This window comes from Bubalus bubalis, chromosome 6 (genome assembly GCF_019923935.1).
Source record: "Bubalus bubalis isolate 160015118507 breed Murrah chromosome 6, NDDB_SH_1, whole genome shotgun sequence".
In the NCBI taxonomy this organism is placed as follows: Eukaryota; Metazoa; Chordata; class Mammalia; order Artiodactyla; family Bovidae; genus Bubalus; species Bubalus bubalis.
In genome coordinates, this window is record NC_059162.1 from 93,332,005 (window position 1) to 93,357,131 (window position 25,127).

The 25,127-nt window shown below is 43.2% G+C and overlaps 1 protein-coding gene across 1 annotated transcript; it reads left to right on the forward strand.

Moving 5' to 3' along the window:
* Nucleotides 1-4,960: 4,960 nt before the first annotated feature.
* Nucleotides 4,961-25,014, forward strand: LOC102408340 (cytochrome c oxidase assembly factor 7). The gene is made up of 3 exons (XM_006063796.4): nt 4,961-5,169; nt 7,871-8,011; nt 23,782-25,014. The coding sequence occupies exons 1-3, from the start codon at nt 5,064-5,066 to the stop codon at nt 24,228-24,230; spliced, it is 696 nt and encodes a 231-aa protein (XP_006063858.2). The 5' UTR covers nt 4,961-5,063; the 3' UTR covers nt 24,231-25,014.
* Nucleotides 25,015-25,127: the final 113 nt, after the last annotated feature.

Below are 25,127 nucleotides of genomic sequence, written 5' to 3' on the forward strand. Positions count from 1 at the left end.
GTGCAGTTGCTCAGTCGTGTCCAACTCTTTGCGACCCCATGAATCACAGCACACCAGGCCTCCCTGTCCATCACCAACTCCTGGAGTTCACTCAAACTCATGTCCATCGAGTCGGTGATGCCATTCAACCATCTCATCCTCTGTTGTCCCCTTCTTCTCCTGCCCCCAATCCCTCCCAGAATGAGAGTCTTTTCCAATGAGTCAACTCTTCGCATGAGGTGGCAAAAGTATTGGAGTTTCAGCTTTACCATCCGTCCTTCCAATGAACACCCAGGACTGATCTCCTTTAGAATGGACTGGTTGGATCTCCTTGCAGTCCAAGGGACTCTCAAGAGTCTTCTCCAACACCACAGTTCAAAAGCATCAATTCTTTGGCACTTAATGAGAACCTATCATATAGCACAGGGAACTCAGTGCTCTGTGGTGACCTAAATGGGAAGGAAACCCAAAAAAGAGGGGATATATGTATATGTGAAATTTGTATGCAGGTCAGGAAGCAATAGTTAGAACTGGACATGGAACAACAGACTGGTTCCAAATAGGAAAAGGAGTTCGTCAAGGCTGTATATTGTCACTCTGTTTATTTAACTTATATGCAAAGTACATCATGAGAAACGCTGGACTGGAAGAAACACAAGCTGGAATCAAGATTGCCGGGAGAAATCTCAATAACCTCAGATATGCAGATGACACCACCCTTATGGCAGAAAGTGAAGAGGAACTCAAAAGCCTCTTGATGACAGTGAAAGTGGAGAGTGAAAAAGTTGGCTTAAAGCTCAACATTCAGAAAACGAAGATCATGGCATCCGGTCCCACCACTTCATGGGAAATAGATGGGGAAACAGTGAAAACAGTGTCAGACTTTATTTTTTTGGGCTCCAAAATCACTACAGATGGTGACTGCAGCCATGAAATTAAAAGACGCTTACTCCTTGGAAGGAAAGTTATGAGCAACCTAGACAGCATATTGAAAAGCAGAGACATTCCTTTGCCAACAAAGGTCCGTCTAGTCAAGGCTGTGGTTTTTCCTGTGGTCATGTATGGATGTGAGAGTTGGACTGTGAAGGCTGAGCGCTGAAGAATTGATACTTTTGAACTGTGGTGTTGGAGAAGACTCTTGAGAGTCCCTTGGACTGCAAGGAGATCCAACCAGTCCATTCTGAAGGAGATCAGCCCTGGGATTTTTTTGGAAGGAATGATGCTAAAGCTGAAATTCCAGTACTTTGGCCACCTCATGTGAAGAGTTGACTCATTGGAAAAGACTCTGATGCTGGGAGGGATTGGGGGCAGGAGGATAAGGGGATGACAGAGGATGAGATGGCTGGATGGCATCACTGACTTGATGGACATGAGTCTGGGTGAACTCCGGGAGTTGGTGATGGACAGGGAGGCCTGGCGTGCTGTGATTCATGGGGTCGCAAAGAGTCGGACACGACTGAGCGACTGATCTGATCCTATCTGAGAGCTGATTCACTTTGCTATACAGTAGTAATAAACACAACATTGTAAAGCAACTATATTCCAATAAAAATTAACTTTAAAAAAAGGAAATCTGTGAACATTAAAAAAATAAGATAGGATGTGTGAAGCGCCTAACATGTTGTGTTAGTCGCTCAGTCATGTCCGACCCTGCGACCCCATGGACTGTAGCCCGCCACGCTCCTCTGTCCATGGGATTCTCCAGGCAAGAATACTGGAGTGGGGTGCTGTTTCCTTCTCCAGGGGATCTTCCTGACCCAGGAATCAAACCTAGGTCTCCCACACTGCAGGCAGATTCTTTACTGTCTGAGCCACCAGGGATATTATAAGCATGCCATAAATGTTAATTATAATAAAAAGAAAACTCAAAATTAATATTATTAGTTGAATTTAAGTTTAGAGTCAGGAAGTGAGCACTATAATGCTCTTGAATTCTTTCCTACAGGGTCTGAGATGGTTTCTAGGATTCGAAGAGGCCTGATTTCTCCTGGTCCTCTCACTGTGTGTCTTAAGGTAAATCACTTAACTTCTCAGCAACTTAATTTCACTGCAACCATCTACAAGCTATATTATGCTTATCAAAAAGGGTTTTTAGGTAGAAGACATGAGATTAACTTGCAGTAAGCACATATTCATGAATCACTTGAATAATTAAAATAAATAATTTTTCAAAGTAAATGCAAACATTTATAAGACTAGAGGGGAATAAAACTACATACATAAGGACAGGACTGAAAAAAGGAAGCTGGTTGCTCTTTTGATGACCTTAAAAGTCTTTTAAAAATATGACTTCGTACTTGGCTCAGCCTTTCTTCCATCTTTTACCCAAATGTCTATCGCCCTCTGCTGCTCAGGTTGTCTCATTTCAACGCAGTTCAACTCTGCAAATAAGATTAAGGGAAAAGTGTTACATGTTTGGGCTTCCCTGGTGGCTCAGACATTAAAGAATCCACCTGCAATGTGGGAGACCTGGGTTCAATCCTTGGGTTGGGAAGCTCTCCTGGAGGAGGGCATGGCATACCACTCTAGTATTCTTGCCTGGAGAATCCCATGGACAGAAGAGCCTGGAGGGCTACGGTCACTGGGTCGCAAAGAGGCAGACATGACTGAGCGACTAAGCACAGCACAGCACATTACATACTTGTGACCTAATCCCTGACTTTGGTTATCTACATCACCCTCACCAAGCTCTGCTCTATTTTTGGTCCTGTGACCAGCCCAAGGGACACAGAGCTCACATTACGTGGGGGGACACAGACGTTCATGTCTTTTTGGACTTAACAAACATTTCTAGAACAAGGACGATTCTGAGGTAAGCACTGTGCTAAGCATACTGCATACATGAAATTTTAGTTTTACTGACAGCCATACAGGGGATCTGCATTTAAAGAGGAGGAATCAGGCTCACAAATATAACCAGCTCAAGGACACAATTTTGTATACATAGGACATAGATTCTGACTGAGATCTGTCTGCCCCTCAATACCAGTCATCTCCTATTATATTATATCAGAATAAACCAAGTAGGATGGAAAACTGAAGTGGGAGCATCTAAATGTACTTTGGGAATGTATGGTTGTTGCATCAGAGACTTTACAGAGGAGAAGTTCTCTGATTTGAGAAGGGTAGTCAAAGCATCAGGAGCAATAGTAATAGGGACACAAACCTGGGACGGATTCAGAGCACAGAAAGCTGGGTGTGGTATAGGGGAAGGCAGGCAGGAGGTGAGGCTGTGGTCAGATTATGCAGGACCTTGGACGACAGGTGAAGGAAGGTGAACTCACAGTCAAAGGTCAGTACATGTCTGTACTGAGAGATCTTTGAAGGTAATCAGGGGTCTGAGAAACCAGTAGTAAATGTGGCCCAGCAACTGGAATATGCTATGCTATGAATGATGTATTATGGAATTGAATGTAAAATCATATTGGGACGTCCTTGGTAGTCCAATGGTTAAGACTTTGGACTCCCAGTGCATGCAGCACAAGTTCGATCTCTGGTTGGGGAACTAAGAGTTCACACTCTGCCTGCTGTGGCCAAATTTAAAGAAAAAAATCCTATGAATTTTTAAAACAAAACTGGGATTTCAAAGACATTTCCCATGTGCAGTAAGCTGCTCTTCAATAAGGAAGCAGTCGGAAGTAGTCCACTCTCTGATGGCTTTAGGGATAGATTAAAGCTATAGGTGATGGGAAATCTCAGATTGAGCTTCACTGAAGGCTCTAGACAGGGATCGGCTGGGACTCAAAGATGAATAGGAACTATGTTTGGACAGTATTCAGTCTAGGCTTTATGAAACCAATGATTCTGAGCAGGAGAAAAATAAAAAACCTGCTGAAGTTCCTCTCCTCTTTCCCATATCTTTGACATGTCCCTCTTGTATCTCATTCTTTCGTTTAAAAAAAAAAAAATTTATGGCACAGCAACGCTCACTTCCTGTGTGACCTTGGACAAGTTGCTTAACCTGTCTATGCCTCTTCTTAATTGGCGAAATGAGGATAATAATGTGACCACAAGGTCACAGTGAGTGCCATGAGAATTAAAGGAGAATTATTTATCAAGCTCTTAGAATAGAATCTGGAACAAAGTTCAGCACTGTTTAAGCATTAACAGTCTTATTATAACTACTACAACAGCCTTATTATAACAGTCTTATTACTACAACCAGTACAGCTACAGTGTTCTAGTTATCACCTTCCATAGCCATCCATTCCTTAGGTCATTCGGTCATTCATGTTGGAGGCAGTGGGTAGGTCTGGGAGGAAAATAGAGATGTATCAGTCCTTTCATTGTGCTTGTATTGACTTATGAATACTAGTTTGTCCAGCTACACCTGGAACATAGTAGGTGCTCAAAATACAAAGGTCTTCTTGCTAACCCGCAAGTTCTTTAAAGGCAGTAACCATACTCCCTCAGCTGTTGTAATACTAAAACCAAGCACTTGGTGACGCAGGCTTAGGGAATACCGAATTAACGAATGTGATAAATGACCTCAGGCAGAGAAACATAACCACCACAGGGCTGGCACAAACATAAAGTGCTGCAGAAAGACTCGGAGAAGGCGATGGCACCCCACTCCAGTACTCTTGCCCGGAAAATCCTATGGATGGAGGAGCCTGGTAGGCTGCAGTCCATGGGGTCGCGAAGAGTCGGACACGACTGAGTGACTTCACTTTCACTTTTCACTTTCATGCATTGGAGAAGGAAATGGCAACCCACTCCAGTGTTCTTGCCTGGAGAATCCCAGGGATGGGAGCCTGGTGGGCTGCCGTCTATGGGGTCGCACAGAGTCGGACACGACTGAAGCGACTTAGCAGCAGCAGCAGCAGAAAGACTGCTACCGGCTTTACGTGTGGGCTGACCAGAGGAAAACTTGGGACCGCCAAAGACCAACACCTTGAGGACAAATGACTGCCCAAAGCTCAGGACGCTCCGCCTCCCCAGCGCAGGGCTGAGCGCGGACCTTGGCGGCACGCCCCTCCAAGGCCCCGCCCCTTCACCGACTCACGTGACCGTGGGGGCGGGAGGACGTGCGGCGCGGGCAGGGTCGGAGCGGCGGGGTGGTTTTAACTGGGCTACCGAGAGCTATGGCCGGCTTGGTGGACTTTCAGGACGAGGAACAGGTGAAGTCCTTTCTGGAGAACATGGAAGTGGAGTGCAACTACCAGTGCTACCGCGAGAAGGACCCGGACGGTGAGCGCCGCCTGCAGGGCCTTAAGGACACGTGGAGGCTCCGGCCTCGGGGACGGGGACTGACGGGTCACGCGAGCGACCTCTGAGGGGATCTGGAAGGGGACGCGGGTGTCTGTGGGTCGCTGACTGGTGTGTGTGTGTGTGTGTGTGTGCGCGCGCTTGCGGGGCACGCAGCGGGAGCCGCACCGAGCCCGGAGGCCTGGCGAGAAGGAAGAGAAGCGCTAGGGCATTGGAAGCAGAGAGACTACGGCTACATCAGGGAACTGATAAAATGCTCTGTCCTCGTAGAGCTTACATTCTCGTGGGGGTTATTGGAAAATAAACCTAATAAATGAAGTAGTGTGTTAGAAGGTAGTAAGTGCAGTGGGAAAAAGAACTGACTGAGAGGTCTCAGCCGTTCAGGAGGGCAACTTTAAATTGAGTGGTCAGGGTGAATCACTGAGAAGGTAGCATTTGAACAAAGTGTTGAAAAAAGTAAGGGAGGTGCATGCCAGGCAGAGGTAAGGGCTAGTGAAAAGCCCCTGAGGTATGAATGTGCCCCGTGTGTTCTGGGAACATTGAGTTGACTTCAGTTGTGGGTTGATGGTGATGTCCAGAAGGGGCCATCCAGAGCAGCCAGTACCTTGGGGTGGTTTTCTTCTTAGTGCTTTTTTTCCCCTTTTATTTATTTATATGGCTGCACCTGGTCTTAGTTGTGGCATGCAAACTCTTAGTTGTCACATCCGGAATCTAGTTCCCTGACCAAGGATCCAGCCTGGGCCCCCCTGTTTTGGGAGCTTGGAGTCTTAGCCACTGGACCACCAGGGAAGTACCCATACTTTTAAAGAAAAAAAAAAAAAGATATTGGCCCTGCCTTCTAATAGCTTGCAGCCTTGCTCCAAGCTGACCAACTACACAGAGTTGCTCTGAAGTAGGATGGTTTAAAAGAATCCATGAGGTGCAGAATGGTTGGGGAAGACTCCTGGAAGAGGTCAGGAAGGATAGGCTAGTAATGCTGATTACATGGAGGGAGTGAAGAAAATGCTCTTTCAGAAAATTGAAGTCAGAATGTAGTTAGAAATAAGATTGAGGAGGGATGGACCTTGGGCCACAGTGTGTCAGATCTTGAAGGCTGGGGTAAGGCATTTGAAAGCCGTTATTGTGTAGGCAGTGGAGAGCCATGCATGTGTTTTTGTACCCTGGAGATACACTAAGCAGTGAAGGAAGGGTGGGTGGGCATATAAGAAGTGCAGGATGCTGCTCTTGAGAGAGTCTGAGAGGAGGCAGTTTCTATAGCTAGTTCTGTAGTACTTTTCAAAATCATCATTTCTCAGCCAGATTACTGAAGTGACTTTCTAACTTGACTCTCCATTTGCACCCTAACTCCCTTAAATCTATTCTCTACTCATAAACTGATACTTAAATTTTAATTTCATTATGTTATTTACTAGATTTTCAGATGACAGAAGAAACACATTTTTGTCATTATCAGTGTTGGAATGGGTCCCCTCACACATGACTTCCTCCATATTCATCCAGATACATACAGACATGTTTATTAGAGTGACGTTTTAAAAATGCAAGTTGAATCATATCACTTTCCTTCATAAATCCTTCCAGTGGTTTGCCATTGACTTGGAATAAAATCCGTTTCTTCCTATCTAATGTAAGGCCCTCTGATTGGTCCCTGCCTTTTTCTCTTTTCCTGCCCCTTCTGGATCCAGCTACATTATACCTTATTTGTGTCAAGCTTATTCTCTCTTTTAAGTCTTTTTATGTACTGTTCCTTGTGCCTGAGTCTTTATGTCTCCTTCCCATTTCATTGTCTTTAAATAGCTAGTTCATTCTTGTTATTCACATCTCAGCTCATACATTGAAATCCTCGGTGAGACCCTACCTGATTACCTGGTCTGTGTTAACCATTTCCCCCAAAATGCCCAGCAAACTGTCGTATCATCCTGTTTTATTTCACTGATGGTGTTTATTAAGGTTTGAATGCATCTTGTTAAGCTATTTATTTATTGTGTTTCCTCCTCTAGGCTGTAACTTTTAGGAGGACAGGTGACTATATTCCCAGCAACTAAAACAGTGTCTCCTATATTGTTGCAGATAGATGCTCAAATATTCATTGAATGAAAGTTAACAAGAGATGGGTGTTATTGTGGATGAAGAAAAGATACAGCGGGGAGAGTTGTTAAGGAGAGGCTTGCTGGAAATAGAGACTACCAAGGAGAGGGAGTCTTATTTCTAACTCCTTTGGTAGCTGCAATTTCAACTCTTTCTTCATGTACCCAGCCTGACCAAGGATTAAGATATAGTCATCAAAGAACTGCTTCTTGCTGCCATGAAGACTGGCCTATTGACCCTTTTGGTTCTCACTGTTTAAATGCTGAACTTCTGAAAAGTTCCAAAGCTAGCAAAGTTTCATCATAGAAGCCAGTGGATCTCTGGGCCTTGTTGACAGAGAATAGAAGGGCTGGTGAGTAGTAGAGCCATTGTAGGGGCCAAGGTCTTCCCGCTTTATACATTGGTCAGTCCCAGGCTGAGGGCAGACAGTGCCATTTGTAGGAGTGGCTGAACATGCATTTTTTGTGGTGAAGTCACCTTGCCACACCTCAGGAGGACAGAGGCTTGTCCTAATAAAAGGCACATCCGGCCTGCCACACCTGGACCCTCCCCACTCTCCCAGACTTGAGCAACAGCTTTTGCCCTTTCCTCACAGGTTGCTATCGGCTGGTGGACTATTTGGAAGGGATCCAGAAGAATTTTGATGAGGCTGCCAAGGTGTTGAAGTTCAACTGTGAAGAGAACAAACACAGTGATAGCTGCTACAAACTGGGGGCCTATTATGTGACTGGGAAAGGTAAGGAGGGGCTTGCTTTCTTTGGTCTTTATTATCGATGGTAGTGGTGAGGCCACATGTGAGGCTCATACTGAGTTCTCTTTACAGCTGGGTCTTCACAGGCATTGGGGAAGCATGTTGTAGGAAAATTTGGAGTCAAGAGTTCAGCCAAGTGCTGGAGGGAAGAGCATAGCCTTTCAAGTTAGGCAGACCTTGTGTATGCTTAGTCATGCCCAACTTTGTGACCCCATGGACTGTAGCCCACCAGGCTCCTCTGCCCATGGGATTTCCCAGGCAAGAATTTTGGAGCAGGTTGCCATATCCTTCTCCAGGGGATCTTCCTGATCCAGGGATCACTGACATCTCCTGCATTGGCAGGCAGATTATTTTATCACTGAGCCACCTGCGGAATCCCTTAGGCAGACCTTCAGTTAAGTTCAGTCACTCAGTCCTGTCCGACTCTTTGCAACACCATGAATTGCAGCACACCAGGCCTCCCTGTCCATCACCAACTCCCGGAGTTCACCCCAACTCATGTCCATCGAGTTGATGATGCCATCCAGCCATTTTATCCTCTGTCATCCCCATCAGGGTCTTTTCCAATGAATCAACTCTTCGCATGAGGTGGCCAAATTATTGGAGTTTCAGCTTTACCATCAGTCCTTCCAATGACACCCAGGACTGATCTCCTTTAGAATGGACTGGTTGGATCTCCTTGCAGTCCAAGGGACTCTCAAGAGTCTTCTCCAACACCACAGTTCAAAAGCATCAATTCTTCGGCACTCAGCTTTCTTCACAATCCAATTCTCACATCCATACATGATCACTGGAAAAACCATAGCCTTGACTAGACAGAACTTTGTTGGCAAAGTAATGTCTCTGCTTTTGAATATGCTATCTAGGTTGGTCATAACTTTCCTTCCAAGGAGTAAATGTCTTTTAATTTCATGGCTGCAATCACCATCTGCAGTGATTTTGGAGCCCCCAAAAATAAAGTTTGACACTGCTTCCACTGTTTCCCCATCTACTTCCCATGAAATGATGGGACCAGATGCCATGATCTTAGTTTTCTGAATGTTGAGCTTTAAGCCAACCTTTTCACTCTCCTCTTTCACTTTCATCAAGAGGCTCTTTAGTTCTTCTTCACTTTCTGCCATAAGGGTGGTGTCCTCTGCATATCTGAGGTTATTGATATTTCTCCCAGCAATCTTGATTCGAGCTTGTGCTTCTTCCAGCCCAGCGTTTCTCATGATGTATTCTGCATATAAGTTAAATAAGCAGGGTGACAATATACAGCCTTGACGTACTCCTTTTCCTATTTGGAACCAGTCTGTTGTTCCATGTCCAGTTCTAACTGTTGCTTCCTGACCTGCATATAGGTTTCTCAAGAGGCAGGTCAGGTGGTCTGGTATTCCCATCTCTTGAAGAATTTTCCAGTTTATTGTGATCCACACAGTCAAAGGCTTTAGCATAGTCAATAAAGCAGAAATAGATGTTTTTCTGGAACTCTTTTCTTTTTTCCATGATCCAGCAGATGTTGGTAATTTGATCTCTGGTTCCTCTGCCATTTCTAAAACCAGCTTGAACATCAGGAAGTTCACGGTTCACATATTGCTGAAGCCTGGCTTGGAGAATTTTGAGCATTACTTTACTAGCATGTGAGATGAGTGCAATTGTGCGGTAGTTTGAGCATTCTTTGGCATTGCCTTTCTTTGGGATTGGAATGAAAACTGACCTTTTCCAGTCCTGTGGCCACTGCTGAGTTTTCCAAATGTGCTGGCATATGGAGTGCAGCACTTTCACAGCATCATCTTTCAGGATTTGAAATAGCTCAACTGGAATTCCATCACCTCCACTAGCTTTGTTCGTAGTGATGGTTTCTAAGGCCCATTTGACTTCACATTCCAGGATGTCTGGCTCTAGATGAGTGATCACACCATCATGATTTTCTGTGTTGTGAAGATGATTTTTGTACAGTTTTGTGTATTCTTGCCAGCTCTTCTTAATATCTTCTGCTTCTGTTAGGTCCATACCATTTCTGTCCTTTATCGAGCCCATCTTTGCATGAAATGTTCCCTTGGTATCTCTAATTTTCTTGAAGAGATCTCTAGTCTTTCCCATTCTATTGTTTTCCTCTATTTCTTTGCATTGATCGCTGAGGAAGGCTTTCTTATCTCTCCTTGCTATTTGGAACTCTGCATTCAGATGCTTGTATCTTTCCTTTTCTCCTTTGCTTTTGGCTTCTCTTCTTTTCAGAGCTATTTGTAAGGCCTCCCCAGACAGCCATTTTGCTTTTTTGCATTTCTTTTCTATAGGGATGGTCTTGATCCCCGTCTCCTGTACAATGTCACAAACCTCTGTCCATAGTTCATCAGACACTCTATCCATCAGATCTAGTCCCTTAAGTCTATTTCTCACTTCCACTGTATAATCGTAAGGAATTTGATTTAGGTCATACCTGAATGGTCTAGTGGTTTTCCCTACTTTCTTCAATTTAAGTCTGAATTTGGCAATAAGGAGTTCATGATCTGAGCCACAGTCAGCTCCCAGTCTTGTTTTTGCTGAAGTATAGAGCTTCTCCATCTTTGGCTGCAAAGAATATAATCAGTCTCATTTCAGTGTTGACCATCTGGTGATGTCCACGTGTAGAGTCTTCTCTTGTGTTGTTGGAAGAGGGTGTTTGCTATGACCAGTGCGTTCTCTTGGCAAAACTCTATTAACCTTTGCCCTGCTTCATTCTGTACTCCAAGGCCAAATTTGCCTGTTACTCCAGGTGTTTCTTGACTTCCTACTTTTGCATTCCAGTCCTCTATAATGAAAAGGACATCTTTTTTGGGTGTTCTAAAAGGTCTTGTAGGTCTTCATAGAACTGTTCAACTTCAGCTTCAGTGTTACTGGTTGGGGCATAGACTTGGATTACTGTGATATTGAATGGTTTGCCTTGGAAATGAACAGAGATCATTCTATCATTTTTGAGACTGCATCCAAGTACTGCATTTTGAACTCTCTTTTGTTGACCATGATGGCTACTCCATTTCTTCTAAGGGATCCCTGCCCGCAGTAGTAGATATAATGGTCATTTGAGTAATTCACCATTCCAGTCCATTTTAGTTCACTGATTCCTAGAATGTTGACGTTCACTCTTGCCATCTCCTGTTTGACCACTTCCAATTTGCCTTGATTCATGGACCTGACATTCCAGGTTCCTATGCAATATTCCACTTTACAGCATCGGACCTTGCTTCTATCACCAGTCACATCCACAACTGGGTATTGCTTTTGATTTGGCTCCATCCCTTCATACTTTCTGGAGTTGTTTCTCGACTGATCTCCTGTAGCATATTGGGTACCTACCGACCTGGGGAGTTCCTCTTTCAGTATCCTATCATTTTGCCTTTTCATACTGTTCATGGGGTTCTCAAGGAAAGAACACTGAAGTGGTTTGCCATTCCCTTCTCCAGTGGACCACATTCTGTCAGACCTCTCCACCATGACCCGCCCATCTTGGGTGGCCCCACACGGTATGGCTTAGTTTCATTGAGTTAGACAAGGCTGTGGTCCTAGTGTGATTAGATTGGCTAGTTTTCTGTGATTATGGTTTGTGTGTCTGCCCTCTGATGCCTCTCACAACACCTACCGTCTTACTTGGGTTTCTCTTACCTTGGACGTGGGGTATCTCTTCAGGGCTGCTCCAGCAAAGTGCAGATGCTGCGCCTTACCTTGGACGAGGGGTGTCTCCTCACCGCCGCCCCTCCTGACCTTGAACATGGAGTAGCTCCTCTCGGCCCTCCTGCACTGGCGCAGCCACTGCTCCTTGGATGTGGGGTTGCAGACCTTAGGGAATGTCAACTCTGTGTATCAGTTATATCACCTGTAAAATGGAGAAAAAACAATACTTTCTTCATATGTCTTTGTGAAGATTAAATAGGGTAATGTAGGTAAAGGTATCAGCATGTGCCTGGCACAGAAGAAGGGATTAGTAATCAATTCCTTTCCATCTGTCTTTTATCCTTATGCCTTAATTACAGTTGATATTGAGAAGTGTTTAAATTGCCTTGTGTTGCGTGATGCTCATCATGTCCGACTCTTTATAGCCCCATGGACTGTAGTCTACCAGGCTCCCCTGTCCATGCGATTTTTCCGAACAAGAATATTGGAGTGGGTTGCCATTTCCTAATCTAAGGGATCTTCCTGACCCAGGGATTGAACTCACATCTCTTGTGTCTCCTGTATTGGCAGGCAGATTCTTTATTCTGTGCCTCCTAGGAATTACCTATTGCTAAATAACAAATTATCCCAACAAACCTATCATTTCACATAGTTTCTTTGGATCAGGAATTTGGGAGTGGTGAGCTGTGTGCCTCAGGGTCTCTCAATTAGGTTGCAGTCAAGACACTAGCCAGGGAGCTGGGCTGTAGTCTTTTGAAGGCTTGACTGGAACTAGACTCTTCAGTCCTAAGCTGGCTCCCTCACTTGGCTGTGAAGGCTTCCATTCTTTGCCAGCTGTTGTCAAGAGACCTTGGTTCCTTGTGACATGGATCTCTTCATGGGCTACTTGTATGTCCTTGTAACATGGCATTTGGCTTCCTCCAGAGTGAGTGATCCAAAAGAAGGATCAAGATGGAATCCACAGGGTCTTTTATAACCTACTCTTGGAAGTCACATGCTTTTCATTCCTGTCCCATTCCGCTTATTTGAAGTGAGTCAGTAAGTTTAGCCTGCACTAATTGGAGAGAACTAAAATTCTACCTCTTGAAAGAAGGACTATCAAGAATTGATGGGCTTGTTTGAAAACCACCACAAGTTGGGAATATAACCTAAGACAGGCAGCTCTTTTTTTTGCTGACTAGTTCATAAGCTTTTTGAGGATGATATAATTCATTCATCACTTGTTCCTAGTGCCCAGTGAAGCCTGGTTAGAAGGACAATCAGTCAAAGTTTGCTGAAGAAGATGCCTTTTTTAAATCTCTGGAACTTTGTGGACTATTTCTGCCTTCACATGGAACACGGTCTGTGGTAGTCTCAAATTTGAAGAAAGTTTAGCATTAACAGGAATATAAAGTTCCCTTGCTTAAGCAGAGGGGCTTTTCTTTAGCCCATTTTCATTAATTTATGATTTGTAAGTAATATATAGCTGCATTATTATTTTTTTAAAATCTGTGTGCCAATAGTAGCAGTTTAGTTAAATAATGTTACTTCCGTCAACTAGAATGTTATTTAACCCATTAAAAAATAATGTTTCTAAATAGTTTTTGTTGATGTCAGGAAGAGTTTATAATATAATATTCAGTGAAGAAAGCTGAACAGAAAATTATGTGTGAACTCAGCTGTACAATATAGCATGGAAAAATAAAAATGTTCCTAGATGTTAGTTTCTGAATATATGTCTTATCTTTATATCATATTTTATTATATTTTTCATAAGGACTTTTGTTGTTGTTCAGTCACTCAGTCATCTCTGACTCTTTGTGACCCCATGGACTGCAGCACGCCAGGCTTCCCTGTCTTTCACTATCTCTTGAAGCTTGCTCAAACTCATGTCCATTGAGTCGGTGATGCCATCCAACCATCTTGTCCTCTCTTCTCCTGCCTTCAACCTTTCCCAGCATCAGGGTCTTTTCTAGTGAGTCAGCTTTTCGCAAAAAGTGGCCAAAGTGTTGGAGCTTCAGCATCAGCATCAGTCAACCTCCAATGAATATTCAGGATTGATATCCTTTAGGATTGACTGGTTTGATCTCCTTGCATTCCGAAGGACTCTCAAGAGTCTTCTCCAACACCACAGTCAAAAACATCAGTTCTTCAGCGTTCAGCCTTCTTTATGGTCCAACTCCCACTTCCAGACATGACTACTGGAAAAACCATAGCTTTGACTAGATGGACCTTTGTTGGCAAAGTAATGTCTCTGCTTTTTAATATGTTGTCTAGGTTGGTCATAGCTTCTCTTCCAAGGAGCAAGCATCTTTTAATTTCATGGCTGAAGTCACCATATGCAGTGATTTTGGAGCCCAAGAAGATAAAGTCTGTCACTGTTTCCATTGCTTCCCCATTTATTTGCTGTGAAGTGATGGGACTGGATGCCATGATCTTCGTTTTTTGAATGTTGAGTTTTAAGCCAGCTTTTTCACTCTCCTCTTTTACCTTCATAAAGAGGCTCTTTAGTTCCTCTTTGCTTTCTGCCATAGGGTTGTGTCATCTGCATATCTGAGGTTATTGATATTTCTAGCAATCTTGATTTCAGCTTGTGCTTCATCCAGTTTGGCATTTCACATGATGTACTCTGCACATGATTGTACTTCGTCTGCATATGATTCATCTGCCTGCCTGCATATGCTTCATCTTCATATGCTTGTGCTTCACCCAGTCTGGCATTTTGCATGATGTACTCTGCATAAAGCAAAATGATTGTCTAAGGAGGCCTTACAAATAGCTGAGAAAAGAAGAGAAGCTAAAGGCAAAGGAGAAAAGGAAAGAGATACCCATTTAAATGTAGAGTTCCAAAGACTAGCAAGGAGAGATAAGAAAGCCGTCCTCAGAATAAATTTTTCCATCCTCTCACTTTCAGTCTGTATGTGTCTTTAGGTCTGAAGTGGGTTTCTTGTAGACAGTGTATATATGGGTCTTGTTTTTGTATCCATTCAGCCAGTCTGTGTCTTTTGGTTGGAGCATTTAATCCATTTACACTTAAAGTAATTATTGATATATATGTTCCTATTGCCATTTTCTTAATTGTTTGGGGTTGAGTTTGTAGATCTTTTTCTTCTCTTGTATTTCTTGACTATGTAAGTTCCTTTAACATTTGTTGTAAAGCTGGTTTGGTGGTACTGAATTCTCTTAACTTTTGCTTGTCTGAAAAGCTTTTTATTTCTCCATCAATTTTGAATGACATCCTTGCTGGGTACAGTAATCTTGGTTGTAGATTTTTCCCTTTCAGTACTTTAAATATATCCTGCCATTGCCTTCTGGCCTGCAGAGTTTCTGTTGAAAGATCAGCTGTTAAACATATGGGGTTTCCCTTGAATGTTACTTGTTGCTTTTCCCTTGCTGCTTTTAATATTCTTTCTTTGTGTTTAGTCTTTGTTATTTTGATGTGTCTTGGCACGTTTCTCCTTTGGTTTATCCTGTATGGGACTCTTTGCGCCTGTTGGACTTGATTGACTATTTCCTTTTCCATGTTGGGGAAATTTTCAGCTATAATCTCTTCAAAACTTTTCTCATACCCTTTATTTTTCTCTTCTTCTTCTGGGACCTCCATAATTCAATTATTGGTGCATTTGATATTGTCCCAGAGGTCTCTGAGAACTATCCTCAGTTCTTTTCATTCCTTTACTTTTTTTCATTTCTGCTCTTCAGAAGTTATTTCCACCATTTTATCTTCCAGCTCACTGATTTGTTCTTCTGCTTCAGATATTCTGCTATTGATTCCTTCTAGAGTATTTTTAATTTCAGTAATTGTGTTGTTTGTCTCTGTATGTTTATTCTTTAATTCTTCTAAATCTTTGTTAATTGATTCTTGCATTTTCTCCATTTTGTTTTCAAGGTTTTTGATCATCTTGACTGTCATTATTCTGAATTCTTTTTCAGATAGTTTGCCTGTTTCCTTTCATTTATTTGGACTTCTGTGTTTCTAGTTTGTTCCTTCATTTATGTAGTATTTCTCTGCCTTTTCATTTTTTTTTTTTAAACTTACTGTTTGAGGTCTCCTTTTCCCAGGCTTAAAGGTTGAATTCTTTCTTCTTTTTGGTTTCTTCCCTCCTGAAGTTGGTCCAGAGGTTTGTGTAAGCTTCGTATAGGGTGAGATTTGTGCTGAGTTTTTTTTTTTCCTCTCTGATAGGCAAGGCTGTGTGAGGTGGTAATCCTGTCTGCTGATGATTAGGTTTGTATTTTTCTTTTGTTGTTTAGATGAAGCGTCCTGCACAGGGTGCTACTGGTGGTTGGGTGATGCTGGGTCTTGTATTCAAGTGGTCTCCTTTGTGTGAGTTCTCACTGTTTGATGCCTCCTAGGGAGAAGGTGATGGGACCCCACTCCAGTACTCTTACCTGGAAAATCCCATGGATGGAGGAGTCTGGTAGGCTGCAGTCCATGGGGTCACTAAGGTCGCTAAGAGTCAAGACACGACTGAGCGACTTCACTTTCACTTTTCACTTTCATGCGTTGGAGAAGGAAATGGCAACCCACTCCAGTGTTCTTGCCTGGAGAATCCCAGGGACAGGGGAGTCTGGTGGGCTGCCGTCTATGGGGTCACACGGAGTTGGACACAACTGAAGCGACTTAGCAGCAGTAGCAGCAGGGTTAGTTCTCTGGTAGTCTAGGGTCTTGGATTCAGTGCTCCCACTCCAAAGGCTCAGAGCTTGATCTCTGGTCAGGAACGAAGATTCTACAAATGGTTATGACATTAAGTGAGATTAAAACAGATATCCAGTAATCAGAAACCAAACAAATGGCAATTACAAAATCAGGCAAATAATAATTAAAATAATGGAATATACACGTATACATATATACTGCTGAGCAAAGTCAAAACAGTTCAACAGAAATAAAGTACAGTTGATTGACTTGGCGAACAAAGGAAATAAGAAATTATATTTACCAGTTAAGAACAAATTTAACTAAAGCACAAACTGGAAAACAAAACTAAAGCAAGGTGCCAAGTGGGGAATAAAGCAATGAAAACAAAACTAACAAATATGTTGAGAGGAAAGGAAAGAAAGAAAGAATAGATATGCAAAGTCAAAAAGAGGTAGATAAAGAAGATTTATATACATTAAAGATTAACTGCAAGGGCAAAAGAACAGTAGGAAAAGCAAACAAAGGAATAAACTTAGAAAAAATAATAATAGGTTTAAAAAATTAAAATTAAAAAAAGAAAAGAAAAAAAGGAAGACTCCACAGAACTGACTTCCCTGGTGGTTCAGACGGTAAACCGTCTGTCTACAGTGCGGGACACCTGGGTTCGATCCCTGGGTCGGGAAGTTCCCTGGAGAAGGAAAAGGCAACTCACTCCAGTACTCTTGCCTAGAAAATCCCATGGACGGAGGAGCCTGGTGTCCATGGGTTGCAAAGAGTCGGACATGACTGAGCGACTTCACTTTCACTTTCAATGTAGAGGCAGAGGTTTATAACAACAATAAAGAATGTGACAGAGAAAAATCTCAAAAGCTTAATTAGATTTCATAGTGCCAAAGGAGAAAAGGAAAGATATAAGCATCTAAATGCAGAGTTCCAAATAGCAAGGAGAGATAAGAAAGCCTTCCTCAGCGATCAATGCAAAGAAATAGAGGAAAACAACAGAACGGAAAAGACTAGAGATCTCTTCAAGAGAATTAGAGATACCAAGGGAACATTTCATGCAAAGATGGGCTCGATAAAGGACAGAAATGGTATGGACCTAACAGAAGCAGAAGAGCTGGCAAGAATACACAAAACTGTACAAAAATGATCTTCACGACCCAGATAATCATGATGGTGTGATCACTCATCTAGAGCCAGACATCCTGGAATGTGAAGTCCGGTGGGCCTTAGAAAGCATCACTACGAACAAAGCTAGTGGAGGTGATGGAATTCCAGTTGAGCTATTCAGATCCTGAAAGATGATGCTGTGAAAGTGCTGCACTCAACATGCCAGCACATTTGGAAAACTCAGCAGTGGCCACAGGACTGGAAAAGGTCAGTTTTCATTCCAATCCCAAAGAAAGGCAATGCCAAAGAATGCTCAAACTACCGCACCATTGCACTCATCTTACATGCTAGTAAAGTAATGCTCAAAATTCTCCAAGCCAGGCTTCAGCAATATGTGAACCGTGAACTCCCTGACGTTCAAGCTGGTTTTAGAAATGGCAGAGGAACCAGAGATCAAATTGCCAACATCCGCTGGGTCATGGAAAAAGCAAGAGAGTTCCAGAAAAACATCTATTTCTGCTTTATTGACTATGCCAAAGCCTTTGACTGTGTGGATCACAATAAACTGTGGAAAATTCTGAAAGAGATGGGAATACCAGACCACCTGACCTGCCTCTTGAAACCTATATGCAGGTCAGGAAGCAACAGTTAGAACTGGACATGAAACAACAGACTGGTTCCAAATAGGAAAAGGAGTATGTCAAGGCTATATATTCTCACCCTGCTTATTTAACTTATATACAGAGTACATCATGAGAAACGCTGGGCTGGAAGAAGCACAAGCTGGAATCAAGATTGCCGGGAGAAATATCAGTAACTTCAGAAATGCAGATGACACCACCCTTATGGCAGAAAGTGAGGAGGAGCTAAAGAGCCTCTTGATGAAAGTGAAAGAGGAGAGTGAAAAAGTTGGCTTAAAGCTCAACATTCAGAAAACTAAGATCATGGCATCTGGTCCCATCACTTCATGGGAACTAGATGGGGAAACAGTGGAAACAGCGTCAGATTTAATTTTTTTGGCTCCAAAATTACTGCAGGTGGTGATTGTAGCCATGAAATTAAAAGATGCTTACTCCTTGGAAGGAAAGTTATGACCAACCTAGATAGCATATTCAAAAGCAGAGACATTACTTTGCCAACAAAGTTCTGTCTAGTCAAGGCTATGGTTTTTCCAGTGGTCATGTATGGATGTGAGAGTTGGACTGTGAAGAAAGCTGAGCGCCGAAGAATTGATGCTTTTGAACTGTGGTGTTGGAGAAGACTCTTGAGAGTCCCTTGGTCTGCAAGGAGATCCAACCAGTCTGTTCTAAAGGAGATCAGTCCTGGGTGTTCATTGGAAGGACTGATGCTAAAGCTGAAACTCCAGTACTTTGGCCACCTCATGTGAAGAGTTGACTCATTGGAAAAGACTCTGATGCTGGGAGGGATTGGGGGCAGGAGGAGAAGGGGACGACAGAGGATGAGATGGCTGGATGGCATCACCGACTCGATGGATATGAGTTTGAGTAAACTCCAGGAGTTGGTGATAGACTGGGAGGCCTGACGTGCTGCACTTCATGGGGTCACAAAGAGTCGAACACAACTGAGCGACTGAACTAACTGACTGAACTGACCACAGAGGGAGGAAAAAAGAAAAAAAAAATTTAAAAATCCAAAGAATCTACAGAACAAGTCAAAGCATAAGAATAATAGTTTTTCTTGAGTCACTGTTGTCAGAGTCCTTTCCCTCGCTGGGAGTCACAGTCCACCTCACCTCCCTAGGATGCCCTCCAGCACTATGCTGATCTCTGGACCTGCTGTGGGGCAGCTCAGATTCTAATCTGGTCCTACTCCTGTGTGTTCTTGCCTCCAATGTCCACAGCTATCAGAACTAGTACGTTTTCTTTTGTGGGAGCTCTCAGTGACCTTTTATATATTCCATAGACACAGAGTCTGCCTAGTTGATCGTGTGGATTTAATCTGCAGCTTGTACAGCTGATTGGAGGGTTTTGGGTGTTCTTCCTTATCCATACTGCTCCTGGGTTTCAATTGTGGTTTTATTTCCACCTCTGCATGTGGGTCGTCCACTGGGATTTGCTCCTGAGGCTGCCCTGGAGGATTTGGGTTTGTCCCTCTAAGGGCAAGGTGTGGAGGTTGGTGCAGCTTTTTGGGTCGCAGGGGTTCTGGCAGCACCAGGTACTCAGGGGAGTTGGCGGCTAGGGCAGCAGGAAATACAGTGCTCTAGAAGGGTATGGCAACCAGTATTGGCCAATACGCTCCAGTATTCTTGCCTCGAGAACCCCCTCCCTGACAGAGAAGCCTGGCAGGCCACAGTTTATAGGGTCTGAAAGAGTCAGACATAACTGAAGCAACCCTGTGTGCATAGATGCAAGACTTTTTTTGCCTGTAGCAGCTCTGCCCCAGTGAGAGTTGAGCGTGAAGGTGGTGCAGCTGCTTGGCTTGCGGGGACCCTGGCGGCGCCAAGTGTGCAGGGACATGGGCTGCCTCAGCTGCAGGAGTTATCACCTTATCAGAATTTTTTTGTGAGCCTCTTGTAGCTGGCAATCAGAAGGCCTCTTTGGCCAGTCTTTCTCTGTAGCTCTGTCCGTTCAGGTGCTTAGAGGGCTCCCTTGCCTGGGGTCCTTCTCTGTTATTCCACGCATCAGGCACTTAAAGGGGCACCCTCGAGGGGGTCCTCCTCTGTAGTTCAGGTGCATCAGTCACTTAAAGGGGCACCCTGGGTGGGGCCCTGCCCTGTAGTGCATCGGGTGTTTGGTGGGCCAGCCTCTATTGTTCAGCTGCCGATGCTGGCCTGTGGAGAGAGGCTATGGTGGTGGCTCCACCCCGTAGGCATGAATGACTCAGCAGTATCCCATGCATCCATGGCTGCCCAGCTCTCCTCTACAGGCATTTCCCACCACAGTCTCCTCCCTCACATCCTCTCAATCCATCTCTCCGCAGTCAACAGCAGCCCTTGCCCTGGGGTTGCTCCACAATCCCTAAACTCCAGCTCCCCGCCACTGCACCTTCCAGGGGACCTGCATCCCTGTCTGGAGTATGTATGGCTGCGGCAGGACGATCTGATTCTCATTCCATTTAGGCTGCCACAGATCAGCTGTTTCACTTTCAACCTTAAATGCTTCTCCTCTGGCTCAGACAAGTGACCCGATGTGGGGCTTGGACCCCTGCTTCAGTTTCCCCACCTGCCAAGGGCAGGTCCAGTCCTCCTGACACTCCTGTTCTTCCCCCTAGTTCCTTCTCCTACCAAGTTTCACATGGTTCTATATATTATTTTCCTCTGGTCAGGTACTCCTGTCCACTCTCAGCTGGTGTTCTGTATGCATTTCTGTGTCTGAAGGTGTATTCCTGATGTATCTATGGAGAGAGATGTACTCCACGTCCACTACTCTTCCACCATCTTGTTCTTCCATGAAATTCTTAATTGCTTTCTCTCAAATTATTATGCCCCTGTTGTCTTTCAGTTTAGCAAGTGGTGTCTCTCCCTACTGAGTAGCTCATGACCAGTTTGTCTTTAAAATATGTTTCAAATCTATCCTCTCTTCTTTTTCTGCTACTATATTTATTCAAGCCACCTTTCTTTCCTGCATCATTAATTCAGGTCTCTAATCATCTTTCCATAAAGCAACTGAAATGAACTTTTAAGGATATAAACCATGGATTCCACAAAATATATAAAGCATCTGTTTTTAGACATTGGAAGATAACTCAGTGCAGTAGTGTGATCCCTGAGAAAAGGGGAACACACAGGATGAGCCCCACGCTTTGGCTTTCTGCCTGGAGGTACTTTTCAGACTAGGCAGAAAGGTAGAAGCCAAGTAGATTATGGTACTCTTGCTGAATGGATGAGGCATAGGTCAGAGTTTCTGGCCACTGAGGCTGCTGGAGGATCAAGCCTCAGAAGGTCAAGCCTCAGAAGGATCAGGCTGATTCACCAGTGAATGAATAGTTACCTGCCAGAACAAAACTCAGCAGTCTTTGGTAAAAGGTGAGAGATTTATGTGATATGAAGAGAAACCAGAGTATAGTAGTTTGTAAGGAAATACAACAAAACCCAGACTGAATAAAGTATCATCTACAATGTGCAGGAATAAGGAATTACTAAACATTAAAAAATAATAATAATAATCAGTCAATAGAAACAGACCCAGATGTGACAGGAATGTTGGAATTAACAGTCAAAATATTTTTTAAACAGGGAAATAAATATGTTAAAGAATTTAAACAAAAGATGGGCACAATGAATGAACAGATGGGCAATTGCGTTAGAGAAACTGAAACTATTAAGAAGAATCAAATGAACTCCTGTGATTGAAAAATATAATATTTGAAATGAAAAATTCACTGGATAGGCTTAACAACAAATATAACACTTCAAAAGGAAATAAACAGTGAATCTGAAAGATCAGTGAACTTAGAGGATTGTAGATTTTCTCTTAAACTGAAGCACTGAGACAAAAAAAGCAGAAAAATTCCCCAACCCTCAGAGTCTCAACCTGTAGGGTTCAGTGTCCCTTAATCTAACACAGCATGTATTGGAGCCCAGAAAGAAAATAGATTGGGACAGAAAAAAAATTTTGAAGAAATAATAGTATAAATTTTCCAAATGATGGAGCCAGGACTGGAGCCTCAGTTTTCTGCCTGCAGAGCTCAGGCTTCATTAACTTCCTGTATCTCCCTGAGTTGAAATAACATATCTAACAAAAAGTAGAAGGCAGGAGAAGAGAGGTGGGGAGAAGTAGGAGAATTCCCCTTTTATAGTTGTGAGTCAATACTGTCTGAAATTTGGTTAAAACAAAATAAAAGTGGAATCCTCTGGCAGTCCAGTGGTTAGGACTCTGTGCTTCTGCTGCAGGGGCCACCATGAAACACCCCCCGGCCCCAGCCCCTTGCCCCCCGCCAAAAACCCGGTAACTTTAACGTTTAAATGTTTTTAACAATTTATAACTCCAGGGCCTCATTTAGGAAATATCTCTGTTGAAGAAATACTCATTTGAAGTTAGCAGTTTGTCTTAATAAATGCAAGTAAAATCAAAGTTAAATTTTTATTTACAAGTAGCATGTGTAATCTGGTTTTCCAAAGTGCAGTTGACCCTCAAACAACACAGGTTTGAATGATGCAGGTTCATTTCCATGTGGATTTTTTCAACAATAAATACAATAGTAATGCTCCGTGATTTCCATCCCTTGTTGGTTCAGTCTGTGGGTGCACAGGAGCACATTTAGGGAAGGTTGACCCTTAAACTAGTCTTGGATTTTCGGATTTTTGGCTGCATGGAGAGTGGGTATCCCTCACAGCTTTCAAGAGTCAACTGTACTTCTAGCTATCCATTCAGCCAGCCAACATTTAATTCAAACACACACTACAAAGATGACTGGAATGGTATTCTCCTAATGATGTTTTTTTTCTAGGTGGTGTATTTGGGATGACTTCTTTAAAAACTAATGTTGAGATGTTTCTCTTTTTTTTAGGAATGAGGGATTTTGAGAATGGGATTTGAAATGTTCTGTTAAAACAAACAAAAAAAAACTAAAGAAAAAAGCAGTCCCTGTCACCACCTCTGCTTAAAATGATCCATTAGCAGTTTTCCATTGCTCTGAGGTTAAAGTACAGGGTCCTTAAGAAGACCCATCAGACCCTGCATGAGCTGGCCCCTGCCTGCCTCACCGCCCTTCCTTAGTGATTTCTGAGTTCTAGCACATGGGCTCCTTTTCTCTCTGTATTCTGTACCTGCTGCTGGGAACAGTTTTCTTTGCCTGTTTTTTTCCCCACCCCATATTTTTCTTTTCATTCTTTTTTCCATTATGTCACAGCTCAAATGTTACTTCTTTGGAGAAACTTTCCTTTACCTCACCTCTTAGTTCAGAGCCTCGATCATTCTCATAGCATCCTGTACTCTTTCTCCATATGCTTGTCACACTTAGAATCATACATTTACTTGTGTGGTGTTTACTGTCTGTTTTATTAGACCACAAAATTCACAAGGGCAGGGTCATTATCTTTTTATTCCTTAGAACCTAGCATAGTAATTGGCAATTAATATATGTTCAGTATATATTTAAATTAACAAACATTTGGCGAAGTGCTTATAAGATGCCGTGATCCTGCTGTTATCCCCAGAGGTAAATATCGTTTACCAATAAGGACGAAGCTAAGGCTGAGAATCTAGTCATTTCACCCTTTTTACCTGTTTGGGCATCCTTATAAGATACCATTTGAGCAGAAGATTCCATGGCTGAAAAAGCTGTAAGGTCTGTGTACTATAACAGGCCATCTTCTTTTCATGCTGCCTTAGCTCAAAGTTTATGAACTTTATTTGGGAATTGCTTCCTGACTTTGACCTGAGACATTCAGGTTCTGTCCTGGCTTGGATTGACTTTTTTTCTTTCTTCCCAGGTGGACTATCCCAGGATCTGAAAGCTGCTTCCAGCTGCTTTCTGATGGCGTGTGAGAAGCCGGGAAAGAAGTCCACCGAAGCATGCCACAATGTTGGTCTCCTGGCACATGATGGACAGGTCAATGAGGATGGGCAGCCCAATCTGGAGAGGGCCAGAGACTACTACACGAGGGCCTGTGATGGCAACTATGCTGCTAGCTGTTTCAACCTCAGTGCCATGTTCCTGCAGGCTGCCCCCAGCTTTCCCAAGGACATGGGCCTGGCATGCAAATACGCAATGAAAGCCTGTGACTTGGGCCATGTCTGGGCCTGTGCTAATGCCAGCCGTATGTACAAGCTTGGGGATGGTGTCGATAAGGACGAAGCAAAGGCTGAGGAACTAAAAAATCGGGCCCGGCAGCTGCACAAAGAACAGCAGAAAAGTGTCCAGCCTTTAACGTTTGGCTAGGGTGGCCCACCCTCCCATGCTGCAGACAGCTCGATGCTGGCACCTCCTATTTCTGATGGAGCCCTTGAAGGTCGACTTGCTGGAGAAGAAAGACTTGGTGTTTAATATCAGTAACTCTGATTACATAGACCCATTACTCCCCAGTGTCACCTGCTCAGATGTAGTCTGAAATGTTTATTTTGGTCAATATTTGTTTATCTGGTGTGATCCACATTTATAAGATCTTGGTTCTCAAACTCTTTTCCTGTTCTGTGAAAAACAGCAAATTAGTGAGCCATAAAGATTGTGGGGGTGGGAAGGAGAGAGCAGGAATCTGGAAAAATTAGTAGCCACAGGCCTGAAGGAATCACCATCATCACCATTATTTTAGTTGGGAGAGCTTAAAAAATCAAAGTATCTTGATTTACATAATAGCGGGTTTAAGGAGCTAAGAACAGTTAAATAGTCAGGACTTCCACCTGCTGACTTATGCAGTCATTGGTGTGGGCTGCTTTTTTGTTTTTAGAGTCAGATTTTTCAGTAAATTCAGAGATTGGGAGTTACGTGTGATGTAAAGATAAAGGTCATTATGCTTTTGAGTTGCTCAAGAGGGTATAACAGAAAACTTCCATTAGTGGAGACATTCACATGTTAAAAATAACATCCTCAGGCCACTCATTTGGTACTGTTAATAAAGTAACTTACTTACCCTAGAAATTTGTAAGCAAGGGATTTATGATACATTTTGTCTCTCAGAACTGAACCTTTTTCACTATTCCTGTGAATAAACTATCTTGATTGGTTAGTGTGTGCCTGCTAAGTCGCTTCAGTCGTGTCCGACTCTTTATCACCCTAGGGGCTGTAGCCCCCTAGGCTTCTCTGTCCATGGTGATTCTCTGGGCAAGAATACTGGAGTGG